This window comes from Lycium barbarum, chromosome 10 (genome assembly GCF_019175385.1).
Source record: "Lycium barbarum isolate Lr01 chromosome 10, ASM1917538v2, whole genome shotgun sequence".
Lineage (NCBI taxonomy): Eukaryota > Viridiplantae > Streptophyta > Magnoliopsida > Solanales > Solanaceae > Lycium > Lycium barbarum.
The window spans coordinates 17,914,295-17,932,223 of NC_083346.1; the positions used below are offsets into that span (position 1 = coordinate 17,914,295).

At 39.5% G+C, this 17,929-nt stretch overlaps 1 protein-coding gene across 2 annotated transcripts; it reads left to right on the plus strand.

The window, feature by feature from the left end:
* Nucleotides 1-467: 467 nt before the first annotated feature.
* On the plus strand, nucleotides 468-2,739 carry LOC132615101 (uncharacterized). 2 transcript variants are annotated; one of them, XM_060329654.1, is made up of 3 exons: nucleotides 468-739; nucleotides 1,588-1,806; nucleotides 2,067-2,739. In XM_060329654.1, exons 2-3 carry the CDS (start codon nucleotides 1,696-1,698, stop codon nucleotides 2,427-2,429), a joined length of 474 nt encoding a protein of 157 aa, XP_060185637.1. In that variant the 5' UTR covers nucleotides 468-739; nucleotides 1,588-1,695; the 3' UTR covers nucleotides 2,430-2,739. The 2 variants fall into 2 exon arrangements, with proteins under 2 accessions (XP_060185637.1, XP_060185636.1); XM_060329653.1 differs by lacking the exon at nucleotides 468-739 and having other exon boundaries at nucleotides 750-1,806.
* Nucleotides 2,740-17,929: the final 15,190 nt, after the last annotated feature.

Below are 17,929 nucleotides of genomic sequence, written 5' to 3' on the forward strand. Positions count from 1 at the left end.
ACACCAGAAAACATATATGTATAATTTTTGTATGCAATATGTATAACTATATAAATTCATTATAATTTTTATATATGAAACATGCATAAAAATCGTATGTGTATTTTGATTATGATAAAGTACATTTAAATTGTAAAAAAAATATCATCAAAGTATGTATAAATTTTGAGAAAATATGTATAATAAATTTGTAATTGATACAAACCAGATTCCAACAAAGTTCATACACCAGAAAATAAATATGTATAAATTTTTGTATGCAATATGTATAGCCGTATAAATTTGTTATAATTTTATGTATGAAATATGTGTAAAAGTTGTATGTATATTTTGATTATGATAAAGTTGTTGTAAATATGATAATGTGGATGTCCATAACTTCTAGGAGTTAATTCACCATTATGTGCACCATTATATGTAGTTATACCACACCTCCACTACTCCCTCATTCATCTCCCACAACCACATATTCTTCCTACCTTCTCAAGGGATTAATGACATATTCAAGACAATCTTGTAACCCTCTCTCTATGGAGTAGTATAAATAGAGATATGATATGTGATGTACTACACACTTGAAAGAAAAGAAGAAAGTCATCTTTACATTGTTTTATTTTATATTGTTTATCTTGTTCTAATATTTTATATTGTTACTTTGAGCTTGTTTTTGCAATACGTTATCAGCACGAAGCTCTAATCTTCAAACTCCGAGTAATATATTAATCTCTTCGACTGTGAGGTATGTTTGCTGTCATTTTCCTTCATAATATCAATATGCTAACGTGGTAACAGAAAGCTTTGGTAATTTAATTTTGTTCAAGGTGAATTATCAGTACTACTGCTATTCGTTGGTTTTTGTATGTGGAATCGGCTTTCCTTCTCTAAAATTGGGTTGATGTTTAAACTCTTTAATTTTCTGTTATAAATCAAACAGAAAAACGTGACAAATCTTGCTACTCAACTGATGCAGTCTATGTGGATGGACTGTAGCTATCACAAACATTTGAATTTCTTAACATATGGTAAATAATTAATTTTTCATTCTTTCTTTGGTAAGAATCCTGCAAGTGCTTTATAATTCACTAGTTCCTCTAAAACTTTACAAGTTTAGAAACGACATGTCATTTATCCTACTCAAAAAAGGTATGTTAATGTTTGTAACAACAATTTTGATCAAGGTGTATAGGTTGTGAAATTTTTATAATGGCTTTACAGTATTGTCTTAATTGATCCTTGAGTGATGATTGTATAATTGTTAGTAGGATCCTTTATCTGTTTCAATTAGTTCCTTTAATCTTACTTTCTAGTGATGAAAAGATTTGCTCTTTTGTGAGAAACAAAAGGGTACTATTTGTGAAAAAGGACACTGTTTTGAGAGAGAGAAAAAAAGGTATTCTTCTCTGAAAAAAATAAAAGTACTCCTTTTGGGAAAGCAATGTACTGTTATATTTTGTTTGTGGAAATAAATATTCTGTTTTGAAATTACGTTATTTTATTATTTCTAACTTTAATATTTTTATGATAGTTTTAATCATCATATCGAATTTGTCGAAATTTGAGTTTGTGACACTTGATATCTCTGGAAAGAACTACTTATCATAGGTCCTCGATGCTGAAATTCACCAAGATGCCAAAGGTCTTGGTGCCACTATTACTCAGGATAATACAACATTGAGTCAGGACAAAGCAAAGGCAATGATTTTCCTTCGTCATCATCTGGATGAAGGATTGAAGGTTGAATACCTGACAGTGAAAGATCCACTTGAATTGTGGACTGGTTTGAAGGAAAGGTATGACCACATTAAGGTAACGATATTGCCCAAGGCTCGTTATGAGTGGATTCACTTACGATTACAGGATTTTAAAACTGTATGTGATTATAACTCTGTTGTTTATAGAATTACTTCCACACTGAAGTTATGTAGGGATAATATAACTGAAGAGGATATGTTGGAAAAGACTCTTACGACTTTTCATGCCTCCAATTTGGTATTACAATAGCAGTACCGTGAGAGGGGTTTTAAAAAGCATGTTGATTGATCTCATGTCTTCTTGTGGCTGAGCAGCATAATACCTTTTTATTGAAAAATCATGAAGCCCGTTCCACTGGAACTGCTCCATTCCTGGAAGCGAACGTGGTAGCAGCACATGGCGCAGCTGAAAGAAGACAAAACAATCGGGGCCATAATAATGAGTGTAGGCATGGCAAGGGCAAGGGACGATATAATAATCATCGTGATGGTGGTCACCATAAAAGGGAGAACAATATGGGCTATCAAGGCAATCCTTCAAAGAGCAACTATCATCGTTGTGGTTTGAAAGGTCACTGGAAAAATGAATGCCGGGCGCCTGAACATTTTGCCAGGCTTTATCCAAATTCCTTCAAAAGAAAGGTAAATAGAGGTGGTGCCTCTTCGCCTAATGCCTAGGTGGAGTCACACATGACTTTAAAAAATGATGATGAGGCAGGGCCTTCACGAAAATATGATGATAATGTTGAAACTAATTTGGCTTTGAAAGATGATGGTTTTGATGGGCTTGATGATATTACTCATTTGGAAGTTGAAGACTTCTTTGGAGATCAAAATTGAGATTTGGTCGTTTCACTGGGGAATGTGTTATGTTGTTATTGTTTATGTGTTTTAAGTTGTCCTTATGTTGTTTTATTTTCGAGTAGTACTTAAGTTCTCTACGTTGTTTTATTTTCAAGGATTAGTACTTAATTTTTATGTTGTTAGTTTCTATATTTCTTACAATGTATTTTTATTTTTACGAAGATAAATAAAAATTCCCCAGTCTTCAATTGGATCCAAGATGAGTAATGGAGATATGTGCCTTTTGGATAGTGCTACAACTCACACTATATTAAGAGAAAAGAAATATTTCACTCATTTGGTTATGAAAAAGGCCTATGTTAATACAATATCTGATAGTACAAAATTAATTGAGGGTTCTAGAAAAGCGACCTTATTACTACCTAGAGGAACAATATTGGCCATTAATAATGCACTGTATTGTAGCAAGTCTCGAAGAAACTTATTAAATTTCAAGGTTATTCGCCAAAATGGCTATCATGTTGAGACTGCCAATGAAGGACAGGTTGAGTACCTTCATATTATTACAATGAAAGCGGGGGAAAAGTTTGTGCATGAAAAATTACCCGCACTTTCTTCTGGGTTGTACCATACAAGTATTGGTGCAGTTGAAACACATGTTGTAGTAAACAAAAGATTTAATGGTTCTAATGATTTTATCATTTGGCATGACTGGTTGGGCCATCCTAGTTCTAATATGATGCGTAAAATAATTAAGAATCCACATGGGCATACTTTGAAGAACCAAAAGATTCTTCAATTTAAGGAATTCTCTTGTGTTGTTTGTCCTCAAGGAAAATTGGTTATTAAACCATCAGCAACTAAGGTTGGGATTGAATCCCTTGCATTTCTGGAACGTATACAGGGTGATATATGTGGGCCAATTCACCCTCCATGTGGACCATTTAAATATTATATGGTCTTGATTGATGCATCTACAAGGTGGTCACATGTTTGCTTATTATCAACTCGCAATATGGCTTTTGCGAGATTGTTGGCTCAAATAATAAGGTTAAGAGCACAATTTCCAGATAATGCGATAATAAAATTCGTCTTGATAATGCTGGTGAGTTTACATCTCAGGCCTTTAATGACTATTGTATGACCACTAGAATAACAGTTGAACATCCGGTTGCTCATGGTCATACTCAAAATGGTCTAGCAGAATCAATGATTAAACGCCTACAATTGATAGCTAGACCATTGCTAATGAGGACAAAACTTCCTGTTTCGGTACGGGGACATGTTATTTTGCATGCAGCAGCACTTGTGCACATAAGGCCAACCAGTTATCATGAATTCTCCCTATTACAATTGGCTTTTGGTCAGGAGCCAAATATTTCCCATCTTCGAATTTTTGGATGTGCGGTATGCGTTCCAATTGCTCCACCACAACGCACAAAGATGGGTCCCCAAAGAAGGTTGGGGATATATGTTGGGTATGAATCTCCTTCAATTTTAAAATATTTAGAACCGATGACTGGAGAATTATTTACAACAAGATTTGCTGTGTCATTTTGATGAATCAGTATACCCAACATTAGGGGGAGAACATAAGCAGTTGGAAAAGGAGATAGAATGCATTATCACTATCTCATTTAGATCCTTGAACAAATCAATGTGAGCAAGAGGTTCAAAAGATGATTTATTTGCAAAATGTCGCAAATCAACCGCCAGATGCATTTACTAACCGTCCAAGAGTTACTAAATCTCATATTCCAGCTGCAAATGCCCCAGTTCGAGTTGATGTCCCGATAGGACAAACGGTTAATGCAAATGAGTCCAAGCCACGTCTGAAACATGGTAGACCAATCGGTTCGAAGGATAAAAATCCTCGAAAAAGAAAAGAAATAAATGATCAAGATGATCATAATGTGAGGGAAATTGCTCTTGCTCAAGAAGAGCCCCGAGACTTAATAAATGATAAACCCATAGAGGAGGTCCAGATACTTCAAAACGGTTATATCCCGTACTTTCGCATGTTCGGGAAAATCCGAAATAATTTTGATTTGTAAGGAATGAGGTTATATGTTGGTTTGAGTTAAAATGTGTGTGTGTGTTGTCTATGAGAAAAATTATTGTGGAGTTGTTGAAGAAGGCCAAGCGCAACATCGAGATTTCGAAAATTAGTTTCGGGAATTACAAAACGAGAGTGTAATGAATTGGGCTCAACCAAATGAAAACAATTTTGGGCCCAATAACCATAGGGGTGGCCGGCCATTGAGGCTTGGCCCAAGCCCAAAATAATTGTGAGCATGTGATAAATTAATAAGGGGGCAATATTATATAATCATACCAATCCATTAGAAGGTTCAAGAAACATTTACAACACAAGAAAAATTGAAGAAACCCCTTTGAGGAGCTCTCGGCTAAGCACAAAAAAAAATAAAAAAATTCCCTAGCCTTTGATCTTGAACCAAAAATCTTACTCTTCTTGAATCCTTAACAAGTGCAAGACTCTCTACAACGTGGTGCAATTAGTTTGGCGAGGAGGCAACGTTTGTGGCAAGTGAAAGTTGGAAGAAAAGGTAAGGATTCCATGTTCTTGTTATGTTATGAAAGATTATATATGTGTTGTGATGTATGGAAATAAATGAAAGTGTGAAAATTTGGTGTGTTGAGAATATGTGTGTGTGGCCGTGTGCTATATGGGAGGAGGAGGAACATGGATTAAATTATTTGATATGTTAATTGTGGTGTTGTAGCCTTATGATGTAAATGGAAGCATAATGGTTCAAAACTAGCATGAAAATTGGTTGTAAGTTGTTGTGGAAAGATTATGTGAATTTACTCAGTTTAATGTAATCATGGAAGTGTAATTACTAAAGTGGGAAATGATGTTGTTGTTAATGAATTTGGAAGAAGACGACGCGACTTTATTGTTTTGTCGCATTTGTTGAAGTATCGGATAGAGTATGGAATTGGTGAATTGTTTGAACCCTTGAGTGTTGTTTAAAATATCGTCGAAATGTACTTGAGTGATTCTTAATTAGTTAATGGATATGGAAAACATGGATAGTAGCTTGATATTGTGGAGTTGAAATGAAAGTTTTTGCTTTATGAAGAAAAGAGGAATCTTTGCATTCTAGTGCGATCTGTGGTAGTTGTTTATATTGTTGAACGGGTTGTTGTTGTTGTTGTTGATATATTGAGCCGAGCTAAGTCTTGGGGATGCTATATGTATAAGGGAGATGCTACCGAAATTTCGGTAGGCCAGTATAGACTTAAGTGATTTCTTAAAAGCTTGCAACTCACAATTGGTAAATGTGACCATTTGTAGATTTTTGGCGAACTTGAGGCTTGGTTTTGGAGACGTATAGGTGGCGGAAAAGGTATGTAAAGCTCATCCTTTCCTTCTTTGGCATGCCCTAGATCTATTAGGTTGAGATTTCGACCTCGGGGACAATTCTGCTCTTCGTAATCCGAGATTGGGTTTTGTTACTATTCATTCAGTGCCATTGAACCCTAAAAGGTGCATTTTGCTTAAAAAGTGGCTAAACCTCCATAACTTTTACAAACGTAACCTGATCACTTTGAAACTTTCCTGGATGACTCCGTAGAGTCTAATAGACGTGATTCTTGTCCGCCACCTCGACTTGGCCCGAGGTGGGCCCGCTATCCCCGATGCCCCTCTTATTGTTGTGTTTGTCCTATTCCCGTACGGTAAGTCAAGGGAACTCATGGTTATTGTTCCGACTACTAAGCGGGAGATATTTTATCTATCCGAGACGGATTTTAATGATTATTGAACCAATTGCGGGGACAGAAACCCTGATATGTGTTATATGGCATTAGCCAATGTACTTTTGCCCGGAGTTCGCAGGTAACTCCTGGTTATTAGGCTGTTTACTATACGATAGGTGTTATGACCACCTTTATGATCATTATAAAATGTTTTTGACATCTAAAGCGTTTTAAAAAAATCTTACCCTGAGATTTTAGACAAACTACTTATTTTCTGTGTCTTCCGATATACGATTTTGGTATACCTGAGTCCTGTGTGATGCATGATCCTGGCATGTATGATTTACGTGTGGAATGTGATAATTTGGCATTCTGTATGGTTATTTTCTGTTTTGCCGAGTCCCGGGCCAGTTATGTGAATATGCGCATATGTAATATTGGTGGCTGGACCCTCGACCGCGGCGTGTCCGACATTGACTGCTAGACCCTCGACCGCGTCATGCCGGACGTGTGGCATTGACTGCTGGACCCTTGACCGCGTCTGCCGCACTTGTGATTATGCCTTACATAGACCGCTGGACCCTTGACCGCGGTATGTCGAATTTGTGATAGTGACCGCTGGATACTCGACCGCGGTATTTGTGATTGTGACCGATGGATACTCGGCCGCGGTTTGTGTGATAGCGACCGCTGGACTTAGGGCCGCGGAAACGGCGCGTTTATTTTCCTATGTCAGTGAAACAAAAAGGTTTTCCAAAAGAAAGCAAACATTTTGGCATTCCCATTGCCGTGTTGATTTTCCGAAACTTCTTTTGCTGTTGTACGCCGGATACGACTCCTTAGTATTCTGGCTATTGTGCTCGCTTTCTATATATCGTATTTCAGTTGTGACCTTGCTTTCTGTGTTGTATGCTTTACATACTCAGTACATATTTCGTACTGACCCCCCTCTTTTCGGGGGGCTGCGTTTCATGCCCGCAGGTACAGATCCACATTTTGGTGACCCGCCGGCATAGGACTCCATCTTGTGGTTTGAGGTGCTCCCTTTGTTCCGGAGCCGACGTTTTGGTACATACTCTTCTGATGTACATGTTATGTTGTTCAGGGCCCTGTCCTGCCAGGTGATTCTGTCGTATTGTATTAGAGGTCTGTAGACATAGACGTGGGTAATGTACAGTTTTGTCTGGATGTGTCGTGTGAGTTGGGTTTGGGCGGCTCATCCGCCGTGGCGACCCTATCGGTTGCATGTATATATGTTTCAATACGTTATGTATAATCTGAAAGCCTTGCCGGCTTCTGTGCAGTGTATATGGTTGTAAGTACGCGTGTGGAGCCTCGTCTGGTATTTATTTATATACAGGCTATTTGTATGCTGGATTTGGTAAATGAGCACCTAGGGGGTGCCCAAGTCGGGCACCAGTCACGGCCCACGGGGATGGGTCGTGACAGAAGTGGTATCAGAGCAGTTCCGTCCTCGGATTGTCTACAGGCCGTGTCTAGTAGAGTCTTGTTTATCGGTGTGTTGTGCACCATATCTATAAACAGGAGGCTACAAGACATTTAGGGTGTTATCTTTTCTTCTGGTCCTAGATCGTGCGATAGAGCTGTTTATCAGGAGTGTTCTTCTCTGACGAATTGCAATATTTTCAGCGATGCCTCCGAGGAAGGCCACGGGCGCCCAAAAGGGCAAGTCTACAGTGGCAGGTGAGACCAGCCGAGCTCAGGTGGCTACTAGGGCCCGTACCCAGATCGAGTCAGATGTTGTGCCTTCGACAGCCAGTTCCGTTACGCCACCGGTACCGGAGGGGTCTGGAGCAGCCACAACTGCATTACCGGGGGCGGCCCCACCGCCAGCTCCCGCGGCACCAGTACCTGTACCCCCAGCCCCCCAGCCACGGGCAGATGATGGGACCCTGAGAGAGGCAGTCCAGTTATTGACTCAGTTGGTGGCGGGACAGGTTCAGAGACAGGGAGCAGGAGATGATCGTGTAGACGGACGCAATGGTAAAAGGGCTCGTGATTTTCTGCTTTGTCGCCCACCAGAGTTTTCCGGGTTAAAGCCCGCAGAGGACCCTCAGGAGTTCGTCCGGCAAATGCAGCGTTCCCTGCGATTGATTAGTGCCTCCGAGGCAGAGTCGGTTGAGTTGGCGTCATACCGGTTGCACGACGTAGCAGCTAACTGGTATGAGTCTTGGATGTTATCCAGAGGTGAGGATGCCCCTCCAGCGGTATGGGGAGAGTTCACATAGGCCTTCCTGGCCCATTTTCTACCTCCGGAGATGAGGCGGGCCAGAGTAGATAGGTTCCTGCTATTGAGGCAGGGGGGCAGGAATGTTAGGGAGTATAGTCTGGAGTTTGATTCGCTGGCCAGATACGTGTCCACCTATGTTGCTGATATGACTGACCGGATGCACCGGTACGTGATGGGGTTGGATGATTATTTGGTTGACAGCTGTACGGTGATGGCGGCCCAGACAGAGATGGACATTGCCCGTATACAGGCCCACGCCCAGAGTATGGAGGACCGACGCTGAGGGCGCCAGCCTGACAGGGATTATGATAGGGGTCCGCCCAAGAGATCCAGATCCGCGAGATATTCTGGGGGATCGCGAGGCAGGCAGCCTCAGCAGCAGCAGAGCGGATATCCTCCCCAGCCAGCACAGAGCACCCCCCCCCCCCCCCACAATTCCCTGGTTGGGAATCGGATGGTGCAGAGTATTCGAGGGCAGGCCAGAGCTCTAGGGCTTCAGACTTTCAGAGGGACAGAGATTCCAGCCAGTGGAGGCCACCTTTACCCCGCTGCCCTCTCTGTAGGAGACACCACCGGGAGGGGGAGTGCCGTCGTGCCACGGGTGCTTGCTTTACCTGCGGCCAGCAGGGCCACTATATGAGAGACTGCCCACTCGGGGACCGTGCCGGGGGAGCAGCCCAACCTACCGGGTCAGTCGCTGGTTCGTCTTCCCCTTCGGTAGCCATGCGCCCGATGGGACGGGGCACACCGGCACCAGCAGGTCGTGGCAGAGGTCGCGGCGGAGCCTCCAGTTCCGGCGGTCCATCGAACCACCTATACGCGCTGACCAGCCGGCAGGACCCAGAGATGGCACCAGGTGCCGACCCAGGTATATTATCAATCTTTTCTTGAGAAAATTACGTGTGGATAAATCTGTGCTCTATTATATTATGTGATTTTCTTCCTCCGGGTGTTAGCAAAAGTAAAATAATCTTCAACCCAGCAGAACTATATGAGATAACCATAAACATACCTATGGAAATGGACATTGAGGATTCGGAAGGGCGACACGATAGTCGTATGGTTTAGACCCGGGGTGGGACCCGCTACGAAATCATTTTGAAAATCTACTGAAACTGTGATCTGTCCTAAATTGTCTGGCAAAGGTCGTGTGGGGCAGCCGACGCAGTTGTATTGACCTTAACGCATCCAAACGCACAAAAGTTCCAAGGTTAAGCGTGCTGGGGCCAGGGTAATTTTGGGATGGGTGACCCCCTGGGAAGTACCCCGAAACTTTCATAAAGCCAAGCACAAAAGATAAATGGGAACTTTGGTGTAGCCTAAAGGGAATTAAATGTACTAAATGGTGAGAAACCTTCAATAGGTCGAGTAGGCTAAGGCGAACCCAGCCGGTAAAGAAAAAGAGATAGCAATCGCAACCTTTGGAAATCTTCGAAGAAAAGACGAATCCCTCCCCGGATGTATCAAGAGACCCCATAAGGTCAGTTTAACATTCGAGGACGAATGTTCTAAAGGGGGGGAGGATGTTATATCCCGTACTTTCGCATGTTCGGGAAAATCCGAAATAATTTTGATTTGTAAGGAATGAGGTTATATGTTGGTTTGAGTTAAAATGTGTGTGTGTTGTCTATGAGAAAAATTATTGTGGAGTTGTTGAAGAAGGCCAAGCGCAACATCGAGATTTCAAAAATTAGTTTCGGGAATTACAAAACGAGAGTGTAATGAATTGGGCTCAACCAAATGAAAACAATTTTGGGCCCAATAACCATAGGGGTGGCCGGCCATTGAGGCTTGGCCCAAGCCCAAAATAATTGTGAGCATGTGATAAATTAATAAGGGGGCAATATTATATAATCATACAAATCCATTAGAAGGTTCAAGACACATTTACAACACAAGAAAAATTGAAGAAACCCCTTTGAGGAGCTCACGGATAAGCACAAAAAAAAATAAAAAATCCCTAGCCTTTGATCATGAACCAAAAATCTTACTCTTCTTGAATCCTTAACAAGTGCAAGACTCTCTACAACGTGGTGCAATTAGTTTGGCGAGGAGGCAACGTTTGTGGCAAGTGAAAGTTGGAAGAAAAGGTAAGGATTCCATGTTCTTGTTATGTTATGAAAGATTATATATGTGTTGTGATGTATGGAAATGAATGAAAGTGTGAAAATTTGGTGTGTTGAGAATATGTGTGTGTGGCCGTGTGCTATATGGGAGGAGGAGGAACATGGATTAAATTATTTGATATGTTAATTGTGGTGTTGTAGCCTTATGATGTAAATGGAAGCATAATGGTTCAAAACTTGCATGAAAATTTGTTGTAAGTTGTTGTGGAAAGATTATGTGAATTTACTCAGTTTAATGTAATCATGGAAGTGTAATTACTAAAGTGGGAAATGATGTTGTTGTTAATGAATTTGGAAGAAGACGACGCGACTTTATTGTTTTGTCGCATTTGTTGAAGTATCGGATAGAGTATGGAATTGGTGAATTGTTTGAACCCTTGAGTGTTGTTTAAAATATCGTCGAAATGTACTTGAGTGATTCTTAATTAGTTAATGGATATGGAAAACATGGATAGTAGCTTGATATTGTGGAGTTGAAATGAAAGTTTTTGCTTTATGAAGAAAAGAGGAATCTTTGCATTCTAGTGCGATCTGTAGTATTTGTTTATATTGTTGAACGGGTTGTTGTTGTTGTTGTTGATATATTGAGCCGAGCTAAGTCTCGGGGATGCTATATGTATAAGGGAGATGCTGCCGAAATTTCGGTAGGCCAGTATAGACTTAAGTGATTTCTTAAAAGCTTGCAACTCAGAATTGGTAAATGTGACCATTTGTAGATTTTTGGTGAACTTGAGGCTTGGTTTTGGAGACGTATAGGTGGCGGAAAAGGTATGTAAAGCTCATCCTTTCCTTCTTTGGCATGCCCTAGATCTATTAGGTTGAGATTTCGACCTCGGGGACAATTCTGCTCTTCGTAATCCGAGATTGGGTTTTGTTACTATTCATTCAGTGCCATTGAACCCCAAAAGGTGCATTTTGCTTAAAAAGTGGCTAAACCTCCATAACTTTTACAAACGTAACCCGATCACTCTGAAACTTTCCTGGATGACTCCGTAGAGTCTAATAGACGTGATTCTTGTCCGCCGCCTCGACTTGGCCCGAGGTGGGCCCGCTATCCCCGATGCCCCTCTTATTATTCTGTTTGTCCTATTCCCGTACGGTAAGTCAAGGGAACTCATGGTTATTGTTCCGACTACTAAGCGGGAGATATTTTATCTATCCGAGACGGATTTTAATGATTATTGAACCAATTGCGGGGACAGAAACCCTGATATGTGCTGTATGGCTTTAGCCAATGTACTTTTGCCCGGAGTTCGCAGGTAACTCCTGGTTATTAGGCTGTTTACTATACGATAGGTGTTATGACCACCTTTATGATCATTATAAAATGTTTTTGACATCTAAAGCGTTTTAAAAAAATCTTACCCTGAGATTTTTGACAAACTACTTATTTTCTGTGTCTTCCGATATACGATTTTGGTATACCTGAGTCCTGTGTGATGCATGATCCTGGCATGTATGATTTACGTGTGGAAAGTGATAATTTGGCATTCTGTATGGTTATTTTCTCTTTTGCCGAGTCCCGGGCCGGTTATGTGAATATGCGCATATGTAATATTGGTCGCTGGACCCTCTACCGCGGCGTGTCCGACATTGACTGCTGGACCCTCGACCGCGTCATGCCGGACGTGTGGCATTGACTGCTGGACCCTTGACCGCGTCTGCCGCACTTGTCATTATGCCCGACATAGACCGCTGGACCCTTGACCGCGATATGTCGAATTTGTGATAGTGACCGCTGGATACTCGACCGCGGTATTTGTGATTGTAACCGCTGGATACTCGGCCGCGGTTTGTGTGATAGCGACCGCTGGACTTAGGGCCGCGGAAACGGCGCGTTTATTTTCCTATGTGAGCGAAACAAAAAGGTTTTCCAAAAGAAAGCAAACATTTTGGCATTCCGATTGCCGTGTTGATTTTCTGAAACTTCTTTTGCTGTTGTACGCCGGATACGACTCCTTAGTATTCTGGCTATTGTGCTCGCTTTCTATATATCGTATTTCAGTTGTGACCTTGCTTTCTGTGTTGTATGCTTTACATACTCAGTACATATTTCGTACTGACCCCCCTCTTTTCGGGGGCTGCGTTTCATGCCCGCAGGTACAGATCCACATTTTGGTGACCCGCCGGCATAGGACTCCATCTTGTGGTTTGAGGTGCTCCCTTTGTTCCGGAGCCGACGTTTTGGTACATACTCTTCTGATGTACATGTTATGTTGTTCAGGGTACGGCAGGGCCCTGTCCTGCCAGGTGATTCTGTCGTATTGTATTAGAGGTCTGTAGACATAGACGTGGGTAATGTACAGTTTTGTCTGGATGTGTCGTGTGAGTTGGGTTTGGGCGGCTCATCCGCCGTGGCGACCCTATCGGTTGCATGTATATATGTTTCAATACGTTATGTATAATCTGAAAGCCTTGCCGGCTTCTGTGCAGTGTATATGGTTGTAAGTACCCGTGTGGAGCCTCGTCTGGTATTTATTTATATACAGGCCATTTGTATGCTGGATTTGGTAAATGAGCACCTAGGGGGTGCCCAAGTCGGGCACCAGTCACGGCCCACGGGGATGGGTCGTGACAAAAACAATGATAGTGAAGAGATCTCGATAAGTTATGACTCGACGGGGAAAAGGTGGAACCGAAATGATATTGCGGTCGACAATATTTTTGCTTATAATGTTGCTGTTGAAATAATGCAACAAGATGAGGATCTTGAGCCAAAATCTGTCGATGAATGTAGATAAAGAAATGATTGGCCAAAATGGAAGGACACAATTCAAGCAGAATTAGCTTCACTTGAAAAACGTGAAGTTTTCGGACCAATAGTCCGAATACCTCAAAATGTCAAGCCAGTGGGGTACAAATGGGTGTTTGTGCGAAAACGAAATGAAAAAGGTGAAGTCATAAGATATAAAGCACGACTTGTGGCACAAGGATTTTCGCAAAGGCATGGCATTGATTATGTGGAGACATATTCTCCTTTGGTGGATGTAATTACCTTCAGGTATCTAATAAATCTGGAAGTTCATGAAAAGCTTGATATGCGACTGATGGATGTTGTCACAGCCTATTTATATGGCTCATTGGACCACGACATTTTTATGAAAATCCCTGAAGCATACAAAAGTTCGCGGGAAACTTGTTCAATAAAGCTTCAGAAATCTTTATATGGATTAAAACAATCAGGGTGTATGTGGTACAATCGTCTCAGTGAATATTTGCTAAAAGAAGGATATAAAAATGATCCTATTTGTCCTTGGGTTTTTATAAGAAGGTCTGGGTCTGAATTTGTCATAATAGTTGTGTATGTTAATGACTTGAATATCATTGGCACTCCTAAAGAGCTTTCACAAGTTGTAGAGTGTTTGAAGAAAGAATTTGAAATGAAAGATCTAGGTAAGACAAAATTTTATCTAGGCCTACAAATTGAGCATTTGACAAATGGAATATTTTCCATCAATCAACATACACTGAATAGGTTTTAAAACGTTTTTACATGGATAAATCACATCCGTTGAGTACCCCGATGGTTTTGAGATCGCTTGACATAAATAAAGATCCATTTCGACCTCAAGAAATGATGAAGAGTTCATTGGTGATGAAACTCCATATCTCAGTGCAATTGGGGCACTAATATATCTAGCCAATAATACCGACCAGATATATTGCAGTGAGTTTATTGGCAAGATTCAGCTCCTCCCCAATAAGCAGACATTGGAATGGTGTTAAGCATATATTCAGGGAACAATTGATATGGGATTATTTTATTCTTATGAATCCAAGTCGGATATGATCGGTTATGCAGATGCAGGATATTTGTCTGACCCACATAAAGCCCGATCTCAAACAGGCTATTTATTTACATATGGAGGTACAGTTATATCATGACATTCAATGAAGCAAATAATAGCTGCCACTTCTTCAAATTATGCGGAGATAATAGCCATTCATGAAGCTAGTCGGGAGTGTGTTTAGTTGAGATCAATGTCTCAACATATTCAGGAAATGTGTGGTTTTCTTTTGAAAAGGGATATTCCAACTATATTGTACGAAGATAATGCTGCATGTATTGCTCAACTGAAGGGAGGATACATTAAAGGAGACAGAACAAAACACATTTCACCAAAGTTCTTTTTTACTCATGATCTTGAAAAGAAAGGTGAGATAAATGTTCAACAAATTCACTCGATTGATAATTTGGCAGATCTGTTCACTAAAGCATTACCAACCTCGACATTTGAGAAGCTGATATACAAGATTGGAATGCGTCGTCTCCGAGAACTAAAGTGATCTTTTCATCAGGGGAAAAAAATACGCGTTGCACTCTTTTCCCTTGGTCGAGGTTTTGTCCCATTGGATTTTCCTGACAAGGTTTTTAACGAGGCAGCAAATAATGCGAAACGAGACACATTATCGGACATCCAAGGGGGAGTGTTGTAAATATGATAATGTGGATGTCCATAACTTCTAGGAGTTAATTCACCATTATACGTAGTTATACCACACCTCCACTACTCCCTCATTCATCTCCCACAACCACATATTCTTCCCACTTTCTCAAGGAGTTAATGCCATATACAAGACAACCTTGTAACCCCCTCTCTATGGAGTAGTATAAATAGAGATATGATATGTGATGTACTACACACTTGAAAAAAAAAATCATCTTTACGTTGTTTTATTCTATATTGTTTCTCTTGTTCTAATATTTTATATTGTTACTTTGAGCATGTTTTTGCAATAAAAGTACATATAAATTGTATAAAATCTTATCAAAGTATGTATAGATTATGAGAAAGTATATATATGTATAATAAGTTTTCTGATTGATACAAACCAGATTCCATACACATTTCATACACTAATTCATATCGAATTTATTCGCATTTCATACACATTGTACCGTATACAGCTAAATGATATATAGCAAATTTCATACACATTTCATACATATATTAGTTTTCAACATTTTTGAAAACTACAGTTTATATAATATATAAAGATTTCAAGCACACAATGATCACACATATCTCAAAACGATACAAACCAATTTTTGTATACAATTAATACACAGGTTAGTAATAAAAAATACTTTGTAATATTGATTGAAAATTTAATCTAGGAGAGAAGATGAATTTTAGGTCTGGAAATGGTCTCTATCATAGAAGGAGAGGGAGATGGAGAGAGAGAGAAATCTTTTAAAAAAGTAGAAGTTGATTGGTAACTATCCTAAAATTAAACCTACATTTAAAATCAGATTCTTTTCCTTTAAAAAAGCCTAAAATCATGGGATCCCATTAAGCCAAAATCTAGTATACTCTGTAATTTTGTTGGTATGTTTTGTAAATAAGAAAAAGTATCCTTATATTTTGTAATATAGAGTTTTAAGTAGTATTATTAGGTCATTTTCCCATTTTTTCCTGCCCATTACTTTCAATAAAGCCCAAGCCCATTCATAACTGAGTGTTTGTTGGCCAGTTCTTAAGCATTCTCTAAGGGGTCGTTTGGTTGGAAACAAGTTATCCCAGAATAACTTATCCTAAGATTAGTCATTCCGGGATTAGTTATTCCACCATCCACAGGGATAAAATAACACTACAATCCCGGAATAACTGATCCCCAGATTATTTATTCTTATCCCTTGTACCAAACGAGCCCTAAGTGTTGGAAGTACGTCAGACCCTTCTCCAGGCCAAAAGAATTGTGATCTCAATCAATTCCTTTTATAGCCCCTTAACACCGAAAAGAACACAAATACCATTGAAGGCAAATTATATACATATTTATACTCACATGATATATATATCATATACCGATAGGTCTCATAAAAGACCGATTCATTAATTAAAAAAAAACTCATCAATCCTTTATGATACACACATGTTATATATCATATAATAACAGGTATCATCGATGGTAGGTCCATTCCTTCAAAAGAAAAAAATTATAAAAAATACAACAAATAGAGTTTAAGCTTAATTTTGATATATTAATTTGATATCATTTTTAGCAAGTTAAAGTTTGTAAAAAAATTATAAAAAAAATAGAGTCATATCTTAGAGATTACTTTTATTTTCATTTGCAAACGAGAAAGTATTATAAGAATATATTTTTTATTAATTTAGATTTTAATAAATAAACTAGTGACTCTAATATTTTTCTTATATTATTTCTTGTTGTAGTCTAATTATTTAATTTTTCTATATTCTTATAATCTAAAATTAATTAGCTACTATATTGATTTTTATATTAAAAAAAAAAACAGAAAAGAAGACAAAAGAAAGAGAAGAAAACAAACATACTTACCTCAGTGACGTGAGCACATGTGCAGTGCTTCCATAATCCGTCAGTTGCACAACGCAAAGAAGAGGGAGGTAATTATTTTGTAGGACAAGGGTATTTATATAATTAGCTTATGGAGGGGCATTTTCGTGTAAATAATTTGCCTATAATGGACATTTTGTGTTGTTTTCCCAACTATATTTGCATAGTCCGTTCCATTTTGTTAGCAAAATTTTAGAGTACGCATGTATCCACTCTATGCGTCCACTCAATTTCGTTGTATTAATGCATACTGTCACAATAAGTTGTATGCACGAGCTCAACAGACTGTATCAGTGCACACAACTGCGCTGGATATGCAAAATTCGCAGGATAATTTTAGATACAGTCATCCGCCAGTGAAGATACATACAATACAACATACAGTCGAAGAAAACGACGACCGATATGTTACGAATCGGCCCCAACCCACACTAACAGCTATTGGGCCAAAAAAAGTAATAGGGTCAAAAGACTTTCACAAAGGCTGATTTGGGATCTAGGCCCATTTAGCAACTAGTTAAAAAAAAAAAAAGACGAGTTAAAATATTGGTTATGAGTATTGTTTTGTACTCTCATCCCCTTTATCAGAGTCTAAGCTTCTCATCTCCTTTCTAGTTATCTTCTTCTCTCCTTTCTAGTTATCTTCTTCAATAGTTCTCTTTTGATTGTTGTTCTTTATTAGCTCCATTTGTTGTTGTAATCCTGAGTTTAGTGATTATAATATCTCAGTGTTTCTATCGTGAAATTAGAGTTATTTCATTGGTGCTTTCATTGACGTACTCTAATGGCAATGGTGGTATTAGATCGATTCACCGGTGTCGGTAATCCAGAGGACTGGATTTATCAGGCATAGCAAAACTTCACGTTCCTTGGCTTCTCTGAGGAATATTGGCTACCTCTTCCTTCCTTAATCTCGATGGTGAGGCACTCGACTGGTTTCGTTGGATGTATAG